The sequence below is a fragment of the Bufo gargarizans genome, chromosome 4 (genome assembly GCF_014858855.1).
Source record: "Bufo gargarizans isolate SCDJY-AF-19 chromosome 4, ASM1485885v1, whole genome shotgun sequence".
NCBI lineage: Eukaryota > Metazoa > Chordata > Amphibia > Anura > Bufonidae > Bufo > Bufo gargarizans.
Window position 1 is genome coordinate 180195895 of NC_058083.1, and position 23243 is coordinate 180219137.

A 23243-nucleotide genomic window follows, 5' to 3' on the forward strand; every position below is an offset into this window, starting at 1 on the left:
TCTGTGTAATTACATTTCTTTCTGAATGTGGACATTAGGCTTCTTTCACACTAGCGTTACTCATTCGGGCAGGCTCTATCAGCAGGGGAACAGCCTGCCGGATCCGTAACTACCATGTACAGCTGTGCACTGCCTGAAGTCTGTCTGGCCCCATCCACTATAACGGAGCCTGGCGGAGATCTGGCTGCAGCACAGCAAATAGGCTGAGAGGGGGTTGGTCAAAAACTGCTGGTTAACTACTGTGTATGGCTGCTGGAATTAGGAGCGCTAGTGTGAGACAGGCCTAAGAAGAGCACTTTGTACCCATATTTAAAGTAAAAAGCAAGATTAGACCAGGATCTCCTTACAATATAAAATACAGTACAGGTGTACGCAGCGGTGCACCAAGCCTTTCCGCTGCCTGAGATGAAAACTGAAACAGTGCCCCCCCCCCCCCCTTCTTAACCTAACCCTTTCCCTCCAGCCCTACTGTTAAAGACATACTTGGAAAACATTACATACAGAGCTCCAAAACATACAGGGTCATACAGCACCACATATGTCTTACATCCAGTGACCTGTCCTCCGATGATCTGTCTTACATCCTGTGATGTCCTCTGACGTTCTCTTTATTTTCTCCATTCAGACCAGACCGCCATGATGATTTTTCAATCATCTACTGTCTCTGCAGAGTTTGACAAACAGACATCTTAGTTTCCTACTTTTCCATCCTTCTCCCCACCTATGAACACCCCATCCTGCCACCTCTAATACTGCGTGCTTCCCAATACTATACACAGAAAATACACAGATAGTTCCCCTTCAATAATTATTGGCAGACAGTGCCCTAAAAAATAACTGTGCCCAGCAAATAGTGCCCCTGAAACTTATAGTGCTGTAAACATAGTGTCCTCCAAAATTGTGCTATTCTTATACTGTGCCAGGGTGTCTACCGATGTAACAATTCTCCCAAAAGTCCCACCAATAATAATAATTTTCTATGTGGTAACAGTGCACCCAGTAGTAATAATGTCCCTCATTTTACCCCCACAAGTAATAATGCACCTAGAAGTACTAATTCCCCCTATAATGTGTGCCTGTACAAAAAATACCCCCTTATAATGTGTGCCAGTACAAAAACTGCTTCCTTATAATGTGTGGCAGTACAAAAATACCCCCTTATGTGTGCCAATACAAAAAATGCTCCCTTATTATGTGTGCCAGTACCCCCCCAAAAAAAAATTGTGCCCCCTATAGAACAAATGTCCTGATAGTGGCCTTCTTAGAATGTGTACCAGTACAAAAATGCTCCCTAATAATGTGTGCTAAGTACAAAAAAATGCCTCCTTATGTGACAGTACAAAAAATGCTTCCTTATAATGTGTGTCAGTACAAAAATCTACCCCCTTTTAGTGCCCCCAGTAGAACGGATGTCCCCATAGATGCCCCCTTATAATGTGTGTCAGTACAAAAATGCTCCTTTCGACAGCCGCAATGTCCCCATAGTGCTTCCTCCAGTTTGAAAATAATGACCCCCACCCCATTGTGTCCCAAAAGCATGCTACCTGGTGCTGTCTGAGGCAATCGCCTTACCTCACCTCATTGGTGGTGCACCTCTGGGTGCACTCTACCATAACTGACATCCAAAAGCAAATAAACAATTTATGCAGCAGAACCCTGCTCCATGTGCAAAGACACCTGGAAACATGGATGAATCTGAATTGCATTACTGCTATATCTACTATATGAAAATTAACAGTTTTTCGCACACTTTCTTGATCAAAATACATAATCAGACTTACTTCTGCTGGGCCTAAGACTACAAAATTCAGGGCAATGTAGAATCCAGCTATATTATACTCTTAATAAAAGCCCTGGGTAGATGTGCTAGGTCCAAATGAAGGCAGCCACTCTCCCAAATGTGTAATAAGAAAAGACAAAGTTAGACCAGCACTTCCAAATATGACAAAAATATGACCAAATATGACAAAATTAGAAGCTCTTTGTGCACATTTTTGATCAAAATTGTGTCAGTCCATCTACCAGTGGCAAGCTATATTTAAAGTGACTGTTCAGCGTGAAAATTATATTTTTTAGTGCCTAGGGAGGATCATTACCTACTATTTATTTTCCTCAGTACTTGTGCTTGGCTATAGTAAAGCTCAGCTCCACTAGGGAAGATATGTGATTTATGACTACAGTTTAGCTACAGTGCCTGCAGGGAGTGCACAGTAGTCTGAGACCCCCCCAATCTCTTCATTGGCTCAGGCTGCTGTTCTCACCCTCCCCTGCAGCTTTGTCTCCTCAGATTGGCTGCTTCATATAAACACAAGTGTATCCTAAGATCTACAGGAAGGCAGTGCACTGAGAGCTGGTTTCCATTACAGCAGAGTGAGTCACTTACTAACCAGAAATATGCCTATATTAGGCGTATTTCTAGCACAGATTGAGGCGTGAAGGTTCTTTGCACCGTAATCTGCGACTTTAACCTGCTCACGCCAGGTCTAAAAACGTGAGCGTTGCATGGGCGGGGAAGGGGACGGACCGGCAGGCCCATCTCATTTACCATTCTCTATGCCTGTTTTAGGCGGAAACTGTCTAGGAAGCTGTCTTACATTTAGAAGCGGCCGTGGATCCGCCGAAGTTATGGAGAGGCCAGCTATAGGGGATATTAAGACAGCCGTCTAAAACGCCAGTCTTAATAAATGACCCCCAAAGTACAGATGACTAAACCACCAGAGATAAAAAGATGAATTTCAGTTTACTGCCACACACATACTGAAGGATAATCGTTAGTAAGCACAGATAGAGTGCTGCTTTATTTGCCTATATTTGGTATGTAACACCTAAACCTTAGTAGTTCTGCTCAAAGGGAATGTGTCACTGAAATTTTTTTCTGCCGGATAGCAACACATAACCTTTTTTCTAAACAGTTTTTATTTATAAGCAAGATAATGCTCAGGTAAGATAATGCGGGCATCCATCTTACCTGAACTGTTAATAGCATTTAGAGAAATTACTTTACGGTAGCCACCATGGGCCATAGATGCAATATTCTGGAGGGGACTCATTGACTTCTATGGGAGAATTTTCTAGACAGGCTCCGTGACCCGTGCAAAGGTCAGGATGGAGAAGATAAGCATTGACATCCTCCATTGTGAATTTAATATTTTTTTAAATCTATACATGTACAATCTATATACATCTAACATGGAAAATTAAAAATAACCACCCGCCGATCAGCTGTATGAGGAGACCGCGTGCGCAGTGTGCACATGTCGTCTCCTGTCTCTCTTCCTGCCGCTAAGTCTATGGCAAAGCAGCAGCAGAGCAGGAAGAGAGATGGGAGACGGCTTGTGCACGCCGTCTCCTTATACAGCCGGAGAACCTCTTTAAGCTCACATATGCGGCAGGAGTTTCCATCATAGGTCCAGCAAACAAAGGACAAAAAAAATCAGTGCATGAATCAGTATTTTGTTTGGCAGCATGCTACAATCCATACTAGAAACCCAATGGATCCCATAATAGTCAGTGGCATCCGTTGGGTGCCGGTGGTTTCCAGCATATGATGCTTCCGGACATTTTGCCACTTATGTGAACCTAGCTTTAATCATTCACTCGCTGTATCATAATTATGACAGTAGTCATCTGTGCAGAGCTGTTGGCCTCAATAGTTATGCAGTCTCTTCTTTAATTATGTCCATCGAGAAGTGATTAATGTTCTAAAGAAGGTCCATGTCTGAAAAATCACTGAGGAACAGGGAGAAACAGTGCATACACAAGATTTCGGCAGTGATTCTGCAGACCATTGGACCCACTTCAGAACATACAGTAAGTTGCGCCTTATTTGGTGTGATTACAGCAGATGACTATTGAGGCCTGTGGTTCCACCCAGATGACTACTTCCAGGTAAATATAATGCAAGGTGTAAACAATGAAAAGATTATTTTCTGCATTATTTAGAGTTTGGCAACTTAAAGGGGTTCTGCGGTTTGTTTTAACTGATGATCTATCCTCTGGCTAGATCATCAGCATCTGACCGGTGGGGGTCCGACACCCGCGACCCTTTCCGATCAGCTGTTTGCGAAGGCAGCGACGCTCCAGGAGCGCCGCGGCCTTCTCACTGTTTACTGCCGGCCCACGGACGTCACGACTAGTATCAATGGCCTGGGTGCGGCTAAACTCCGTTCACTTGAATTGAGCTTAGCCGCGCCCAGGCCAGTTGATACTAGTCATGATGTCACTGGGCTGGAGCGCCGCTGCCTTCTCAAACAGTTGATCGGCGGGGTTCCCGGGTGCCCAGAGGATAGATCATCAGTTAAAACAAACTGTAGAACCCCTTTAAGCATAGGACAGCTTGTAGAGCTATTGAAGAGCCCCATAAGATGGTAGCAGTGGTTTATAATGGAAAATCCAGCAGAGAGGACTCCTTTAACCAAGTCTACATCACTTCAGGGATCAGATGTAAAATGTGCTATTTAGACGGATACATATGGGTACAATAGGACCACCTATTGTGTATAGGCGTTATACTTAGTTTCTTTCCAATGTTACTCTGCATTGCTTTTCTTTCACTTATCTGCTTGGTATCTCATTTTTGTTCTTTAGTCCTTTCTCTTTCCAGCTATCATCTGCCGTTCATGTTTTTTGTCTTTTCTCATTCTCTGCTTGACTTGAGCGCGCAACTTTCTGCTTTTTCATCACGAAGGAAAGATGCCAGCTCAGTGATCTGAACAGAAAGTTCCCATTTCCACTGGGAACAGCACCTGGTGTGCATGTGGCTCAGGGAAAAAAAATGAACACATGGCGTGATCCTGCATAGATCACCAAAATGGCATTGAGAATAGCAAAATGTCATCATTCTGAGAGGTTATTGCTTGCATTAAAGAGCCTTTCCACATACAGTAGCATTTTATAAAGAACTGGGATTTACTCTGTAAATGCTGCACTTCTATATGTGTATATGGGCTGCAAGAAAGTCTTCTGTCCTTGATATATCGTTGAATTGTGTCTTCCGGTGGAAAAAGAAATCATTCTGGTTGTTATAAATTTCCTGTGGTTTCACATGGGCTTGCATGTTGCATCACTGAATTACATAATCATGTGTTTTTGTAGAAATCTTTTTGTTCTCACCCAAAATCTGTTATTTGGTAGATTTAAAGGGGTTGTGTAAGAACGGGGAGAATCTTACTTACCTGCTTCCCGATGCCAGCTCCTCGCTCCTTCTCCTTCCTACCTGCAACACTCCTCTGGGCTACAACAAAGTCAACATCTACCTCGATATTGCCGCAGCCAATCAGGCAGCAGTGGTGTCTCCTTGCCTCATGCCAAATGGTTACATGGTCGTAAGGGGAGCTTGACAGCACTGCTGCCTGTGATTGGATGTGGCTATGTCAAACCGGATGTTGACATTGCTGGAGCCCAGAGGAGCACCGCAGGCCTGCAAGAGAAGAATCGGGGAGCTGGCCTGTGGTAACAAGTAAGTATGGTACCCTTTGCAGGTCCCACAGAATAACCCCCCCCCCCTTCATACTTGCAATCAGATATTGTCAATAGTAAGGTGGACAATCCCTTTAAGAGACCAGCCTAGTGGCAAGGTTAATTTCAGAATATATTTAGCTGTGCTTACTGGCTGATTTTTGCAAATTCCAGTTCATTTTAGCCCATTTTAATTCTGATTATTGTTATGTGTTTAATTTCTTAATTGCCTATATTACGATATATATATTTTTTAAACATACATTTATATATATTTTTTTTTAACATGCATTTCCAGCCAAGCCGCGGTAACCGCACACTAATTGCTGAGCCATGGTTACAAGTTACAAGTACTTAGGCGGCCTTGCCATGTGCGTGCACCATAATAGAAACTTGATCGTTAGTGGATGACTTCAATCAGAATTCATTACTTTTAACTGTTCTGAATTCCGAAGCCATTTCTACCTGTCTGCCACATAGTCAGTGTCCCCGTCTGTGAACAGACAGGACGCCTGCAGATTTGTTGTGTGCTGCTTATTAAACTTCACACATCCTCCAAACATAAGCAGAGACAAAAGGCCAGCAAGTCATATTAAGGAAATAGAATGAAATCTGGAAAGAGTGACAGGGTACAAACCGCTTGTGATCTCAGGTATTGATGCAATTAGCCCCTGGCACAGCGGATGATGATGTTAACAATGCAGTCCAGGCATCACTCAGACCCTAGCACACTGTAATTGAAAGTCAATGTACTTCTACCTCATCACGCTCAAAAATGAGTAGCAGAGTCTGTCATTAATCTAGTAATCTCTATTCGGTAAAGACAAATGTTAATGCCGCATGTTGCTAGCACATCATTGGTGTCACCATTTTTAAAGATTAGACACCTTGATTATAGTCTTTTTTGCATCAAACATTGACTGATGTTTTAAGGTCATATAGGGATCTAGCACTTTTCATGGTCTGAAAGTGTTTTTGGTTATTTTAATGGATATGTTCCCTAACTTTTTTTATTCACTTAATTGGTAGGCCATGCTAGTATTGATGGCCTATAGAACCTTTTATATTATGCCCATGACTAAATTATTCCTGCAGCTCTTCTCCTGGGAAAGACCCTGTTAATCTGCAGTTATCTGAGGGTTTATGAAATAAGTGAAAAATGGTCAAGAGAAGTAAATAGATATTACTTTTAAAGGCATATTCTAGTGTTTGGAGTAACCAAAGCTTACTTATGGGGGCTCTTTGGTTAGCACCTGTGCCTTGCAGCGCTTGGGTCCTAGGTTCGAATCCGACCAAGGACAACATCTGCATGGTGTTTGTATTTTCTCCCCGTGTTTGCGTGGGTTTCCTCCTGGTTCTCGGGTTTCCTCCCACACTCCAAAGACATAGTGATAGGGACCTTAGATTGTGAGCCCCAGACATATTGTGGGCAGCTTTATGCCAATGTCTGTAAAGCTCTGTGGAATTGTCATGATCAGTGTGGGGGAAAAACTCCACACTAAACACAGGAGGGAAGGGGAACAGTAACTGGGCCTGGAAACTAGGGAAGGAACAGGTCACCTCCTAAACAACCCTAATCCGGGCCCTAACTACCTATCAATATGAATAAACCTCGACGGTAGGAATATTCATATGCTGGATACCTAGGCCCTTATATCCCCATAAGGCCCTGGAATGAGGTTAGGACCAGAGACAACCCATTCCTCCCCAGATGGACGAATGGAAGTCTCTGTCTCAGGCCCAGATACAAACAACAGGGAATATAACAAACACAAAACAATAAGAAAAGACAAGACTTATCTGGCAACTCCAGAAGCACCACAGAGTACAACTGACCAGCTAGTTAGAAGGCAGGAATAAAATTTATAAACCGCACCTCCAAGAGAAGCGGCTACTTATGGGAAAAGTAAATTACCAACAAGCAGCACCTGAAGCAAGGGGTGTGGCATTCACCAAAACACAGACACAGTAAGCTCCACAGTGAACTTGTCAATTTAACCCACGAGTTGCCAGTCTCTCCGATCTCCTGGCACCTGCCACGGGAACATCCGTGACAAGAATATAGCAGCGCTATATAAGTGCATTAAATAAATATATCACAGTGGTTCTATACCTTCATAGAAGCCAGTCAATCAAATCATCCAAAATTGGTTGAAAGGTGCCATATGATATTACTCATAAAATGTAGGTAATGATATCAAGACATCAACAGAAATAAATTAAGCTTTTTCACCTTTGAAACTGCATAATTGTCCAATTAATATTCATATCATAGTGATTAGTTCAGACCTTGATAACCTAAAGCCATGGTAATTGAAAAACTAAGAGGCCATTGTCAGCCTGGTTTATCTTGGAATTGGAGGAACCATCATGTGTGCACCTTCTAAGTTGATTCCAAAAAGAATTCACAGTGTCTCCCTACTGTTGCAGTGTAGTAAATTACAGTACATGACAAAAAAAAATTACAAAAAAAACTGGCCAGTATGTCCAGACAACCTCAGTTTGGTTTAAAGAGAAGACTTATTGGTAGTCTGAATGCTTTTGTTTTACTTATTTGTCTTACATAAGCTATTGAATGTGAAATGTTGCATTATAACAGTTAAATACATTTTACAATGATAATCAAGTCGATAAAGAACTCAACAACAAAAAAATTTGCAGTTGTAAGCTTTGTTGTTCACAAGAGGAATCTCTGGTGATTAGATCTCTCTTTAGATCTTTCTCAAATAGTGATTTTAGCCACTTGGTTCATAACTGAGCAGCTATATCACTGACCAGGGAATTGCACTTTAGCCATGAATTTATGCAAACCCCTTTGTGCTTAGCTAGAGCTTTGAGGCATGTAATTTATCTTACCTTGCATCTTTTTGTAGTAGCTATTTTTTTGTGCTGATAAACATAGAGCGATAACCTGGTTCATTTTCCAAGAACCGGTGTCTCCTTACTCTGTGTATCTGAGTAGTATATTTGGAGAACGTAAAGTATTGCAATTTCATATCTTTTGTCATGAATATTGTTTACTCTGCTGAAATAGTTAATTTTGTATTCGGTTCAACTTTTTCTGTTTGTTTCCAGGTCTAAAAAATTTCAGTCCTTTATTGAGAGCTGTCTTGTAAAGAACCATAGCCAAAGACCTACAACAGAGCAGCTTATGAAGCATCCATTCATAAGAGACCAACCAAATGAGAGACAAGTTCGAATTCAGCTCAAGGATCACATCGATAGAACAAAGAAAAAAAGAGGAGAAAAAGGTGAAGAAATTGGTCAATTCATGACTTGTGAATAAGGTTCTTTCTCATTTTTGATGAATTAACTGGGAGCCCACCAATGAAAACGTTTGTCATGTCACTATGAAATGGTTCACCTAGCTTAACCAAAGTCATCATAGATTTTACGCTTTTTACTTGTACATTTGTTGATTAGATTTGCTCTATAGCAGTTCTTACTAAATGTTTAGTGTATACTACTATTCTGTAATATGATGCTTAACGGGAGACTTCATCTTTGCAGATGAAACAGAATATGAATATAGTGGAAGTGAAGAAGAGGAGGAAGATAATGATTCAGGGGAACCAAGGTAATTTGGTCTTTAAAAAAATCTTATTTGCTCAAAGTAATTTCATTTGAAATGTTAAAACAGCTAATAACTGTAAGAATTTGATGGATATTTGGTATATCTAATACATTTATTTCAGGGTAGTCCCAGCCCATAAGACGCATCTAGGTTGTAGAGGAGGACAATAAGAAAAAAAATATTTTTCATTACACCTCAGTTCAGAGCACCAATCAGACCCCCAATGTTAATCAGACCTCAGATCAGACCCCCAATCAGACTTCAGCTCAGACCCTAATGTAAATGACCTCCAATCAGACCTCAGATAAGAGCCCTATGCCTCTCATCACCCCATATCAGCCCCCATGCCTCTCATCAGCCGCTATATCATCTCCTATGCCTCTGATCAGCCCCCATAATCGGCCCTTATGCCTCTTATCATCCCCCATAATCAGCCCTTATGCCTCTCATCAGCCCCCATTATCAGCCCTTATGCCTCTCATCAGCACTCATTATCATCCATTATGCCTCTCTTCACCCCCATTGCCTCAGATGAGCCCCCAGCAGCCTCATGTTTTATCAAATAAAAAAACACTTACCTTTCCTGCTCCTGGACGCCGCCGCTCCTCACGCCCTCGATCTTCTTCCTCCTGCTGTCGTCTGTGCTGTGAACTGGAGCGCACAGCGTGAGGTCACAGAGCGCCCTCACGCTGTGTGTAGCTACTGCACAGCCGACAGCCAAGGACCAGAAAGCGGTGAGTACAGAGCCTTCACCGCTTCCTGGTCCTCTGGTACTAATGAGCGCTTCCATAATGGAAGCGCTCATTAGTATTCGCCTCATAAGACTCAGGGGCATTTCCCCCCCACTTTTTGGGGAAATAAATGCGTCTTATGGGGCGAAAAATACGGTATTTGCATTCTGAAAGTTATAGTAGGGAAAGAGGCTGCCCTTCCATCGTCAGACTTACACCATTGTCTCTAATTGCAGCATACATTGTTTTAAAGAGTTATGGGGTCATTTATCAAACTGGTGTAAAGTAGAACTGGCTTAGTTGCCCACAGCAACCAATCAGATTCTACCTTTCATTTTCCAAAGGAGCTGTCAAAAATGAAACGTGGAATCTGATCGGTTGCTATGGGCAACTAAGACAGTTCTACTCCAGTTTGATAAATGAGCCCATTAGTTTTATGCTAGCCTCTTTGTCACTTTGGTAAGAGCTTTGAACAAAGGGGGAGATAATGGATTTATCAAAACTGGTGCAAACGAAAACTGACTTGGTTACCCATGGCAACCAATCAGATTGCACCTTTAATTTTTTGGGAAAATAAAAGGATCAATCTGGGGCATCTAAACCAGGTTGCTAGGGGCATCTAAACCAGGCTTCCTTTGCACCAGTTTTGACATAGATGTGAAATAACATTTGAAGTCTCTGTTAAATAAGTATTATAACACAATTCAGGATGACATACAGCATGGAGCACACCTGTTGAGGAACGCAACCTCCCTTTGTCTCACCTGCCATTCTTCACCATTTCTTTTCAAAGATGAATGTTTAGTAAAGCTGCTTTTTGTGTCAGGGAAAGTAGAAAGCACTGAATGCCACTTTCAGGGCTAGAAACCAGCTGTAATAGCAGTAATACACGGCCTCCCAAGAGCATCGGTGTGGTATTGGCATCCAAAAAGTGAAGAACACTACAAGCTTGTAAATGAGTTTGCTGCTTTTTTTTTTTTTTTATTTAACTCAAAAGATTATATTGACCAGAGGTTGGACTACATAATACTCCTCTTAGCATTTTGAGGAGTATTTTCAGCCAATGAGGAGTACGAAAGTTGCAGTAATATGTAGACATACATATGGTTTCTATTTCTTCAGGGAATCTGTTACTAGTCTGTCTCTCCCCTCCCTTAAGCCCTCTCCAACATACAGTCCTTTATGGATGTATATGTGACGGTCAATGACTAGCTGCATGAATAATATTAAAATAATTGAGGAGTTTAGCTGTATTTTATTCATTCCTTGCCATGTCCTTACAGCTATGGAAATGGAGATCTAGATGTAGGTGGTATACGCAGTAGGGATGCTTGGACTTGCCTGACACTAGTCTGTTAGTGGATGTTTTGGGCAGCAGGCACCGCTGGCCTTCACAGCGCACAGTGCGCTCATTAATTGAAGGTAAAGTCTTCTGTGTATTTAAACGCATCAGACCTTTTTTAAAGAATGACGCTTGTACAGGTGTTATTGCATTGTCTGATACTGACGCAGTATAGAGGAATGATAAATGGGTACGGCACATTTTACATGTAATAAATAGATTACAAGAAAATGAAAATCAGGAGGTTAGAAAAATGATTATTGTACACAGCCCTGCACTATAATGGATTTTCTATATAATTTTAGGTACACGTTGAAGGATAAGTACACATTTACAACCATTGGTTGATTAAAAATTGCCTACCATTTCTAAATAGCCTTTGCAGTTGTATGTGTCTCCATGGTAACAGACTAAAATCAAAACTCTATTGTAGTCAGACCTGCAGTCATATTCCTTCTATCTGTTCTCTACTATAGAATATCTGTTTTGTAGGATTTTCTTGGTGTTTCTCATTGCAAAATGGCTCCTTAAGAATGCTCCTAATGATTCCCATCCTTTCAATCCACATTAAACTACTTCCACGAAAAACATTTTTTTTTAGTCTTTTATTCTTTTTTGCTAACGGGTTGTTTCATTTGCTCAGCTCAATTTTAAATCTACCTGGGGAGTCCACCCTAAGACGGGATTTTTTGAGGCTGCAGTTGGCTAACAAGGAACGTTCAGAAGCCCTTAGACGTCAGCAACTGGAACAGCAGCAACGTGAGAATGAAGAACACAAAAGACAGCTTCTGGCAGAGAGGCAAAAACGCATTGAAGAGCAAAAAGAACAAAGGCGACGCTTAGAAGAGGTATGCGTTCTGTCTCTGAAAATGAATGTGCAGTTTCCTGTGGCAAAGAGCACGTCTATTAAATGTTTAAAATCATTATCATTCTGTAATATTTTTAACTGGGAAATCTGTTTTATAAACAGTTGTGGCTACCACACCGGGCCTGTAAGCCTTGTGGTGAACCCCATGCCCGCAAGTAAGGGGATAAAGTTCAAAAATATATCTTTTGATTTCCTTGGGATTAAAGGGGTTTTCTGGGAAACTTATGACCTGTCGTCAGGGTAGGTCAATATCTGATCGGTGGGGATCCGACTTCCGGCCCCTCCACCGATCAGCTGTTTGAAGGAGGTTGCAGTAGTCACAAGCACAGTGCTGTACATTGTGTACTGACTGTGCTTGGTATTGCAGCTCAGGCCCATTCGCATGAATGGGACAGAGCTGTGTCTAGGTCATATATCCAATGAACGTGACATCACTGGCTTAGGAAGAGGCCGTAGTGCTCACTAGAGCGCTTCAGCCTCTTCAAACAGCAGATTGGGGGGGCTGGGAGTCGAACCCCCAACGATCTTATATAGATTACCCATCCTGAGGGTAGATCATCAACATTGAATTCCTGAAAAAACGCTTTATGTAAATCAGCTTCTCATTTATGGGAGTTAGGGTACATGTAAATTATGTAACTTGCTATTTATTAAATATTTAACATATATGATAGATCTCAGATTAAAATAACTGGTTTAAGATATTTTTATACAGCAATATAAACCATTATTAAAAAGCAGGTTTGCCTGGTTTCTTGGTATGTAACTGTAGCTATAGTCGAGGTGCCCAAAATGTCCCTCTGCCCCATCTTTGATAGTTGGGTAGGTCCTAAACTAATGCCACACAAGTAGAAAGACTTACCATGTAAACAAAGTCTTGAATAGCCTACTGATAACCCTACAGGAGCTCTGATGTACCATTTTTATTCTTTGTGGAATATAAAAGAAAGCATAAGATATGACTAAATGCCTAATAGTTTTTTTTTACACTGGCTACCAAGAATACTCAAGGGCTTAGACAAATCAGCCATAAAGTAAAACCACCTGCCTAATATTGTGTAGATACCCCTCATGCCACCAAGAGAGCCATGTCCCATCAAGACATGGGGCTTCACAAGGTCTCTGAAGATGTCCTGTGTTATCTGGCACCAACACATTAGCATCAGGTTCTATGAGTTGTGAGACAAGACCTCCACGAATCAGACTTGTATTTCCAGCACATCCCATGGATGCTCAATCCGATTGAGATCTGGGGAATTTTGAAGGCCAAGTCAACACTTTGAGCTCTGTTATGTTCCTCAAACTATTCCTGAACAATTTTTGCAGCGTGGCAGGGTACATTATCCTGCTGAAAGAGGCCATTGTTGTTAGAGAATATTGCTGCCATGAAGGGAAGTAATTTGTCTGCTATGGTAGGTTTTAAGGGTCAAAATAACTCTATATAAATGGCAGGATCTCATGTTTCCCAGCAGTACATTACCCAGAGCATCACACTGCCTCCACCAGCTAGCCTTCTTTCTATAGTATCCTAGTGCCGTGTCTTCCACAGGTAAGAAACGCACACTGACCCAGCTGTCTACATGATGAAAAGAAAATTTAATCAGACCATGCCACCTTGTTCCTTTGTCCATGGTCCAGTTTTCAGTGCTCCCATGCCATTTTGTGATGGTGGACAGGGGGTCAGCATGGGCATCTTGACCGTTATGTGGCTATGCAGCCTCATACACAGTAAGCTGTGATGCACTGTGCGTTCTGACACCTTTCTGTCATAGCCAGCATTAACTTTTTCAGAAATATTTGCTATAGTAGCTCTTCTGTGGGATTGGCACAGACAAACACACTTAAAAATATGCTATTTATAGATGCTATCACAATTTATCCCTTACAAAATTGGTCAGATCATCAGTATTTGCCCTTTTTTCCTGCTTTAACCGCTTGCCGCCACGCTAACGCCGAAAGGCGTCATCGCGGCGGCTCTCCCAGGTCACACTAACGCCAATAGGCGTCATCTCGCGAGACGCAAAATTTCCTGTGAACGCGCGCACACAGGCGCGCGCGCTCACAGGAACGGAAGGTAAGCGAGTGGATCTCCAGCCTGCCAGCGGCGATCGCTCGCTGGCAGGCTGGAGATTTGATTTTTTTAACCCCTAACAGGTATATTAGACGCTGTTTTGATAACAGCGTCTAATATACCTGCTACCTGGTCCTCTGGTGGTCCCTTTTGTTTGGATCGACCACCAGAGGACACAGGCAGCTCAGTAAAGTAGCACCAAACACCACTACACTACACCCCCCCCCCGTCACTTATTAACCCCTTATGAACCACTGATCACCCCATATAGACTCCCTGATCACCCCCCTGTCATTGATCACCCCCCTGTAAGGCTCCATTCAGAGGTCCGTATGATTTTTACGGATCCACGGATACATGGATCGGATCCGCAAAACGCATACGGACGTCTGAATGGAGCCTTACAGGGGGGTGATCAATGACAATGGGGTGATCACGCATATAGACTTCCTGATCACTTCCCTGTCATTGATCACCCCCCTGTGAGGCTCCATTCAGACGTCCGTATGATTTTTACGGATCCACTGATACATGGATCGGATCCGCAAAACACATGCAGACGTCTGAATGGAGCCTTACAGGGGGGTGATCAATGACAGAGGAGTGATCACCCATATAGACTCCCTGATCACCTCCGTCATTGATCACCCCCCTGTAAGGCTCCATTCAGACGTCCGTATGATTTTTACGGATCCACGGATACATGGATCGGATCCGCAAAACGCATACGGACGTCTGAATGGAGCCTTACAGGGGGGTGATCAATGACAATGGGGTGATCACGCATATAGACTTCCTGATCACTTCCCTGTCATTGATCACCCCCTTGTCATTGATCACCCCCCTGTAAGGCTCCATTCAGACGTCCGTATGATTTTTACGGATCCACTGATACATGGATCGGATCCGCAAAACACATGCGGACGTCTGAATGGAGCCTTACAGGGGGGTGATCAATGACAGAGGAGTGATCACCCATATAGACTCCCTGATCACCTCCGTCATTGATCACCCCCCTGTAAGGCTCCATTCAGACGTCCGTATGATTTTCACGGATACATGGATCGGATCCGCAAAACACATACGGACGTCTGAATGGAGCCTTACAGGGGGGTGATCAATGACAGGGGGGTGATCACCCCATATACACTCCCTGATCACCCCCCTGTCATTGATCACCCCCATGTAAGGCTCCATTCAGACGTCCGTATGTGTTTTGCGGTTCCGATCCATGTATCCGTGGATCCGTAAAAAACATATAGACGTCTGAATGGAGCCTTTCAGAGGGGTGGTCAATGACAGAGGGGTGGTCAATGACAGAGGGGTGATCAGTGACCCATATACACTCCCTGATCACCCCCCTGTCATTGATCGCCCCCCTGTCATTGATCACCCCCCTGTAAGGCTCCATTCAGAATTTTTTTTGGCCCAAGTTAGCGGAAATATTTTTTATTTTATTTTTTCTTACAAAGTCTCATATTCCACTAACTTGTGTCAAAAAATAAAATCTCACATGAACTCACCATACCCCTCACGGAATCCAAATGCGTAACATTTATTAGACATTTATATTCCAGACTTCTTCTCACGCTTTAGGGCCCCTAAAAAGCCAGGGCAGTATAAATACCCCACATGTGACCCCATTTCGGAAAGAAGACACCCCAAGGTATTCCGTGAGGGGCATATTGAGTCCATGAAAGATTTACATTTTTGTCCCAAGTTAGCGGAAAGGGAGACTTTGTGAGAAAAAAATAAAATAAAAAAATTTACGCTAACTTGTGCCCAAAAAAAAAATTTCTATGAACTCGCCATGCCCCTCATTGAATACCTTGGGGTGTCTTCTTTCCAAAATGGGGTCACATGTGGGGTATTTATACTGCCCTGGCATTTAAGGGGCCCGAAACCGTGAGAAGAAGTCTGGGATCCAAACGTCTAAAAATGCCCCCCTAAAAGGAATTTGGGCCCCTTTGCGCATCTAGGCTGCAAAAAAGTGTCACACATCTGGTATCGCCGTACTCAGGAGAAGTTGGGCAATGTGTTTTGGGGTGTCATTTTACATATACCCATGCTGGGTGAGATAAATATCTTGGTCAAATGCCAACTTTGTATAAAAAAAATGGGAAAAGTTGTCTTTTGCAGAGATATTTCTCTCACCCAGCATGGGTATATGTAAAATGACACCCCAAAACACATTCTCCAACTTCTCCTGAGTACGGCGATACCAGATGTGTGTCACTTTTTTGCCGCCTAGGTGGGCAAAGGGGCACACATTCCAAAGAGCACCTTTCGGATTTCACCAGTCATTTTTTACACATTTTGATTTCAAACTACTTACCACACATTAGGGCCCCTAGAATGCCAGGGCAGTATAACTACGCCACAAGTGACCCCATTTTGGAAAGAAGACACCCCAAGGTATTCCGTGAGGGGCATGGCGAGTTCCTAGAATTTTTTATTTTTTGTCACAAGTTAGCGGAAAATTATGATTTTTATTTTTTATTTTTTTTTCTTACAAAGTGTCAGATTCCACTAACTTGTGACAAAAAATAAAAAATTCCAGGAACTCGCCATGCCCCTCACTGAATACCTTGGGGTGTCTTCTTTCCAAAATAGGGTCACTTGTGGGGTAGTTATACTGCCCTGGCAATTTAGGGGCCCTAATGTGTGCGAAGTAGTTTGAAATCAAAATCTGTAAAAAATGGCCGGTGAAATCCTAAAGGTGCTCTTTGGAATGTGTGCCCCTTTGCCCACCTAGGCTGCAAAAAAGTGTCACACATCTGGTATCGCCGTACTCAGGAGAAGTTGGGCAATGTGTTTTGGGGTGTCATTTTACATATACCCATGCTGGGTGATATAAATATCTTGGTCAAATGCCAACTTTGTATAAAAAAATGGGAAAAGTTGTCTTTTGCCAAGATATTTCTCTCACCCAGCATGGGTATATGTAAAATGACACCCCAAAACACATTCCCGAACTTCTCCCGAGTACGGTGATACCAGATGTGTGTCACTTTTTCTTGCCGCCTAGGTGGGCAAAGGGGCACACATTCCAAAGAGCACCTTTCGGATTTCACAGGCCATTTTTTACACATTTTGATTTCAAACTACTAACCACACATTAGGGCCCCTAGAATGCCAGGGCAGTATAACTACCCCACAAGTGACCCCATTTTGGAAAGAAGACACCCCAAGGTATTTCGTGATGGGCATAGTGAGTTCATGGAAGTTTTTATTTTTTGTCACAAGTTAGTGGAATATGAGACTTTGTAAGAAAAAAATAAATAAATAAATAAATCATCATTTTCCGCTAACTTGTGACAAAAAATAAAAAGTTCTATGAACTCACTATGCCCATCAGCGAATACCTTAGGGTGTCTACTTTCCGAAATGGGGTCATTTGTGGGGTGTTTGTACTGTCTGGGCATTGTAGAACCTCAGGAAACATGACAGGTGCTCAGAAAGTCTGAGCTGCTTCAAAAAGCGGAAATTCACATTTTTGTACCATAGTTTGTAAACGCTATAACTTTTACCCAAACCATTTTTTTTTTTACCCAAACATTTTTTTTTTATCAAAGACATGTAGAACAATAAATTTAGCGAAAAATTTATATATGGATGTAGTTTTTTTTGCAAAATTTTACAACTGAAAGTGAAAAATGTCATTTTTTTGCAAACAAATCGTTAAATTTCGATTAATAACAAAAAAAGTTAAAATGTCAGCAGCAATGAAATACCACCAAATGAAAGCTCTATTAGTGAGAAGAAAAGGAGGTAAAATTAATTTGAGTGGTAAGTTGCATGACCGAGCAATAAACCGCTAAAGTTGTGGAGTGCCGATTTGTAAAAAAGGGCCTGGTCACTAGGGGGGTATAAACCTGTGGTCCTTAAGTGGTTAAACATATGATAGTCCAACAACTGACTGTTACCTTGTTGCCTAATATTAGCCACTTCACCTGTCAGATGCTTAAGGACCCGCGCCATACATGTGAGGCGCTGGTGGACGTGACTTTAGGACCAGAGCTGTACATGTACGGCGGGCTGATCGGGCCCCTATTGCATACGCCGGCATCGGTGAAAACACTGATGCCGGCGTGTTAATCCCTTGTGTGCCACAGTCAAATCTGACCTCCGCTTCCCCATTGGGTCCCCGCAGACAATGCATTACCATACAGGTTGTATTGTAATGTATTGCAGAGGGGGATAAGACCCCAGAAGTTGAAGTCCCAGAGTGTGGCAAAAAAAAAAGTTTAAGTTTCAAGTAAAATAATAATAATAATAATTTACAAAAAATAAATAAATAAAAATTGTAAAAAAAAAAATGTAAAAAAAAAAAAGTAAAAGAAAGAAAAGAAAACCAAACATATTAGGTATTGCCGCGTCCGTAACGACCGGCTCTACAAAAATTTCACATGATCCACCCCCTCACCTGAACGCCGTAGAAAAAAATAAAATAAAAACTGTGCTAAAACAATAATTTTTTTGTCACCTTACATCACAAAAAGTGCAACACCAAGTGATCAAAAAGGTGTATGCCCCCCAAAATAGTACCTATCAAACCATCAACTCATCCCTCAAAAAATGAGCCCCTACCAGGGCTCCAGATGGCGACCAAAATGGTCGCCAATGCGACTTAGAATTTACAAATGGCGACAAGACTTTTTAGTCTTGTCGCCATTTGCGACTAGACCCTCCGCAGCAGCTCTGCAGTTGAATACAGCGGCGGGCACAGGAGCTGATAGTTATCTGCCCCGCCGCCGCCAAAGTTCTTCTCAGTCTGAGTCATCTCGGTCACAGCACACAACAGCAGAGACGCTGGCAGCAGGGAAGGGAGGGGAGGGGCTGGGAGGAGTGTAATCTGATCCTAGAGTGGAAGCTGCTTCTGCCAGCCCCTCCCCTCCCCGCCCACCAACCAATCAGAGCTGAGGCAAGGCAAGCACTTAGCAGCTCTGAGTCACTGACACAAGTGCAGGGAGTCAGAAAGAATCGAATGAGTCACAGGTGAAAAGAATCTAAAGATCCGACTTAGTTAGTGACTCATTCGATTCTTTCTTAGACTCCCTGTACAGTGTGCCCCCCCCAACACCCCAGTATAAGAAACATTGGTGGCACAGTGTGCCCCCCCAACACCCCAGTATAAGAAACATTGGTGGCACAGTGTGCCCCCCCAACACCCCAGTATAAGAAACATTGGTGGCACAGTGTGCCCCCCAACACCCCAGTATAAGAAACATTGGTGGCTCAGTGGGAAGTGCCAACGAGGGTTAAAAAATAATTTAAAAAAAATTAACTCACCTCCTCCAGTTGATCGTGTAGCTGCCGGTCTCCTGTTCTTTCTTCAGGACCTGTGGTGACGGTCACTGAGCTCCATCACATGGTCCATTACCATGGTGATGAATCATGTGATGTATCATGTGATGAGCACAGTGATGTCACCACAGGTCCTTTGACAGGTCGTGAAGAAAGAACAGGAGACGATCAATTGGAGGAGGTGAGTTAACTATTTTTTTTCTTTTTTAACCCTCATTGGCACTGCCCACTGCGCCACCAATGTTCATTATATTGAGGGGGGGTGCTCTACGCCACCAATGTTTATTATATTGAGGGGGGCACACTGCGCCCCCCAATGTTTATTATACTGGGGTGTTGGGGGGGGGGGGGGGTGCGCACTGCACCACCAATGTTTATCATATTGAGGGGGGGCACACTGCGCCACCAATGTTTATTATATTGACCTTCTACTATACATACCATGTTATAAGGGAAAATAATAGTGAATAGACTTTCGTCCTAGCAACCATGAGTGAAAATCGCACCGCATCCGCACTTGCTTGCGGATGCTTGCGATTTTCACGCAGCCCCATTAGCTTCTATGGGGCCTGCTTTGCGTGAAAAACGCACAACATAGAGCATGCTGCGATTTCTCACGCAACGCACAAGTGATGTGTGAAAATCACCGCTCATGTGCACAGCCCCATAGAAGTGAATGGGTCCGGATTTAGTGCGGGTGCATTCCGGTATTCTGAATGCCAGATCCGGCACTAATACATTCCTATGGGAAAAAATGCTGGATCTGGCATTCAGGCAAATCTTCAGTTTTTTTCGCCGGAGATAAAACCGTAGCATGCTGCGGTTTTATCTTTTGCCTGATCAGTCAAAATGACTGAACTGAAGACATCCTGACGCATCCTGAACGGATTACTCTCCATTCAGAATGCATGGGGATATGCCTGATCAGTTCTTTTCTGGTATAGAGCCCCTGTGTGACAGAACTCTATGCCGGAAAAGAAAAACGCTAGTGTGAAAGTACCCTAAAATATTTTAAATCCCCCCTTTCCCAATTTTACATATAAAATATATAAACAATAAATAAATAAACATATTACACAGCGCTGTCCAAACTATTACATTATTAAAAAATATCTCCTATGCGGTTAGCATTCGCCATTTTTTAGTCACCTTGTCACCCCAAAAAATAGGATAGGACTGTTCTATTATGGGCCGAAAGTTTCATAAAATGCGAAATGCACACGGCTTTTTTTGGTGTTTATTTTTTGCGCGGTATTGAGTATCGCAATACTTTTTTATGGTGACGAAAGCTAATCAAAATTTTGGTATCAAAACAACCCTATGCCGATCTGATCGGCGTAGCATTGTCACGATACCAAAATTTTGATTCGGTTTCGATTTGGCGACTAAAAATTTGATTTGGCTCCTAAATTTTTCAGTTCAGGAGCCAATGGCTACTAGGTATTTTTTTTAGTCTGGAGCACTGCCTACATAAAACAATCGGGCAAAAAATAAAAAAAAACTATGGCTCTCAGAATATGGAGACACTAAAACAGGATTTTATTAGTTTAAAAAATGCTGGTATTGTGTAAAACTTAAATAAATAAAAAAAAGTATACATGTTATGTATCGCCATGTCCGTAAGAACCTGCTGTATAAAAATATCACATGACCTCAACCCCTTAGATAAACACCGTAAAAAAATTGTGTCAAAAAAGCTGTTTTTTGTCACCTTACTTCACAAAAAGTGTAATACCAAGTGATCAAAAAGTCATATGCACCCTAAAATAGCACCAATCAAACGGTCATCTCGTACCGAAAAAAATTAGCCCCTACATGAGACAGTCTGACAAAAGATTTAAAAAAAACTATAGCTTTCAGAATATGGAGACACTAAAAAATAAGTTTTTTTCAGAAATGCTTTATGTAAAAACTGAAACAAACATCCAAAAAAGTAGTCATAATTGGTATTGTCTCGTCCGTAACAACCTGCTCTATAAAAATAGCACATGATCTAACCTGTCAAATGAACACTGTACAAAAAAAACTGTGCCAGACCAGCTATTTTTTGTTAACTTGCCTCGCAAAAAGTGTAATATTGAGCAACCAAAAATCTTATGTACCGTAAAATAGTACCAAGAAAACTGCCACTTTATCCCGTAGTTTCCAAAATGGGGTAACTTTTTTGTAGTTTCTACTCTAGGGGTGCATCAGGGGGTCTTCAAATGTGACTGTCACGGCCACGGTTTTGGCCGTGACTCCTTGGGAGCCGCATACTGTTGCCTGCGGTTTGGGTTGTTGTTTCAACCGCAGCTTGAGGCATGATGTTACTTGTCTCAGGTGCGGTTGCCGCGGACAACAGGTGTGTGTGCGGTCCCTTTGGAGTCTGTGTGTGTGTATGTATGCACCGTTGTTTGTCTGTGTGCACTCTGTGTATTGTGTGGTGTGCACTGACACCTTTCCTGCACTGTGGTTGCCCGTGGCAACGTTTGGTGATGTGTACATGTGGTGGCAGTGTCCCGGCCTTTGGGCTGACTCCCAGGACACGGTTGCCACCCATGTCGTTGCCAGCGGTAACAACCACAGTGTGTTTGTTGTGTTTGGACACGGTTCCTTTAAGTTGGTGTTTTCCCTTTCCCTTTTCTATCTCCTTGTAAGGGCCACCCTTCCAGTCATATGTTATTATTGCGTGATTTGTTGTTGATGTCCTGTGTCTTTGCTTTTTGTGCAGCTATGGATGTCCTGGTCCCTGTGTGTCTTCATGTGTGTGCTGTTTACCTTTGTTTGTGTGGACAGCGTTTGCACGGGTTCCAGTCAGCTAGGCTGAGACAGGTATGTGTGGTACTGTTAGGGTTCACCTGTCTTATCCGTAGTCCTGTTTATGTACCCCCATCTTTATGCTGCTTGGCCAGTGAGACTCCTGATCCTCCGTTCCTAGGAGGAGTGGGTTGTCTTACCCTGCTCCTTAGCCCAGGGACCGGACGGAGGGTAAGTCAGGGCTCCGAGGTTCCTGCGCATGGGTCCTCCTACCATCAAGGTCGGCCCATGCAGGTAGGAGACAGGGTCAGCGTTAGGGACGCAACAGGAGGTGACCTGCTCCCTAATTCTGTGTTCCTGGCGAGTAGCGACTGGACATCTTCCGTCACCGCACGGCTGAGGATTTCCCCCATCCTCAGCCGTGACAGTGAAATGGCAACTTAAAATTATTCCAGTGAAATCTGCCTTCCAAATCCATATGGCGTTTATTTCCTTCTGGGCCCTGCCGTGTGCCCGTACGGCAGTTTACGACCACATATGGGGTGTTTCTGTAAGCTACAGAATCAGGATAATAAATAATGAGTTTTGTTTGGCTGTTAACTCTTGCTTTGTTAGCGGAAAAAAATGGATTAGAATGAAAAATGTGCCAAAAAAGTGAAATTCTGAAATTTCATCTCCATTTTCCTTTAATTCTTGTGAAACACCTAAAGGGTTAACAAAGTTTGTGAAATCAGTTTTGAATACCTTGAGGGGTGTATTTTCTAAAATTGGGCCATTTATGGGTGGATTCTATTATGTAAGCCCCACAAAGTGACTTCAGACCTGAACTGGTCCTTAAAAATTTGGTTTTGGAAATTTTCTTAAAAACTTTAAGATTTGCTTCTAACGTCCCCAAAAAAAGAATTTACAAAATAAATGATCCAAACATGAAGTAAACATATGGGAAATGTAAAGTAATAACTATTTTAGGAGGTATTATTATCTGTTTTAAAAGCAGAGAAATAGAAATTTGAAAAATTGCTAATTTTTCTATTTTTTTTGTAAATTTGGTATATTCTATAGCTAAAAATGAAATATTTTGACTCAAATTTACCACTGTCATGAAGTGCAATATGTGACGAAAAACTGTCTCAGAATGGCTTGGATAAGTGAAAGCG

The 23243-nt window shown here is 42.4% G+C and overlaps 1 protein-coding gene across 8 annotated transcripts in view; it reads left to right on the top strand.

The window, feature by feature from the left end:
• Positions 1–23243, top strand: part of TNIK (TRAF2 and NCK interacting kinase) — a 313379-nt gene that overhangs the window by 167567 nt on the left and 122569 nt on the right. For all 8 annotated transcript variants that reach the window (XM_044288827.1, XM_044288829.1, XM_044288832.1 and 5 more), the window contains exons 10-12: positions 8533–8708; positions 8968–9034; positions 11748–11952. In XM_044288827.1, coding sequence (XP_044144762.1) covers positions 8533–8708; positions 8968–9034; positions 11748–11952 — 448 coding nt within the window. The remainder of the gene's footprint in view (positions 1–8532; positions 8709–8967; positions 9035–11747; positions 11953–23243) is intronic.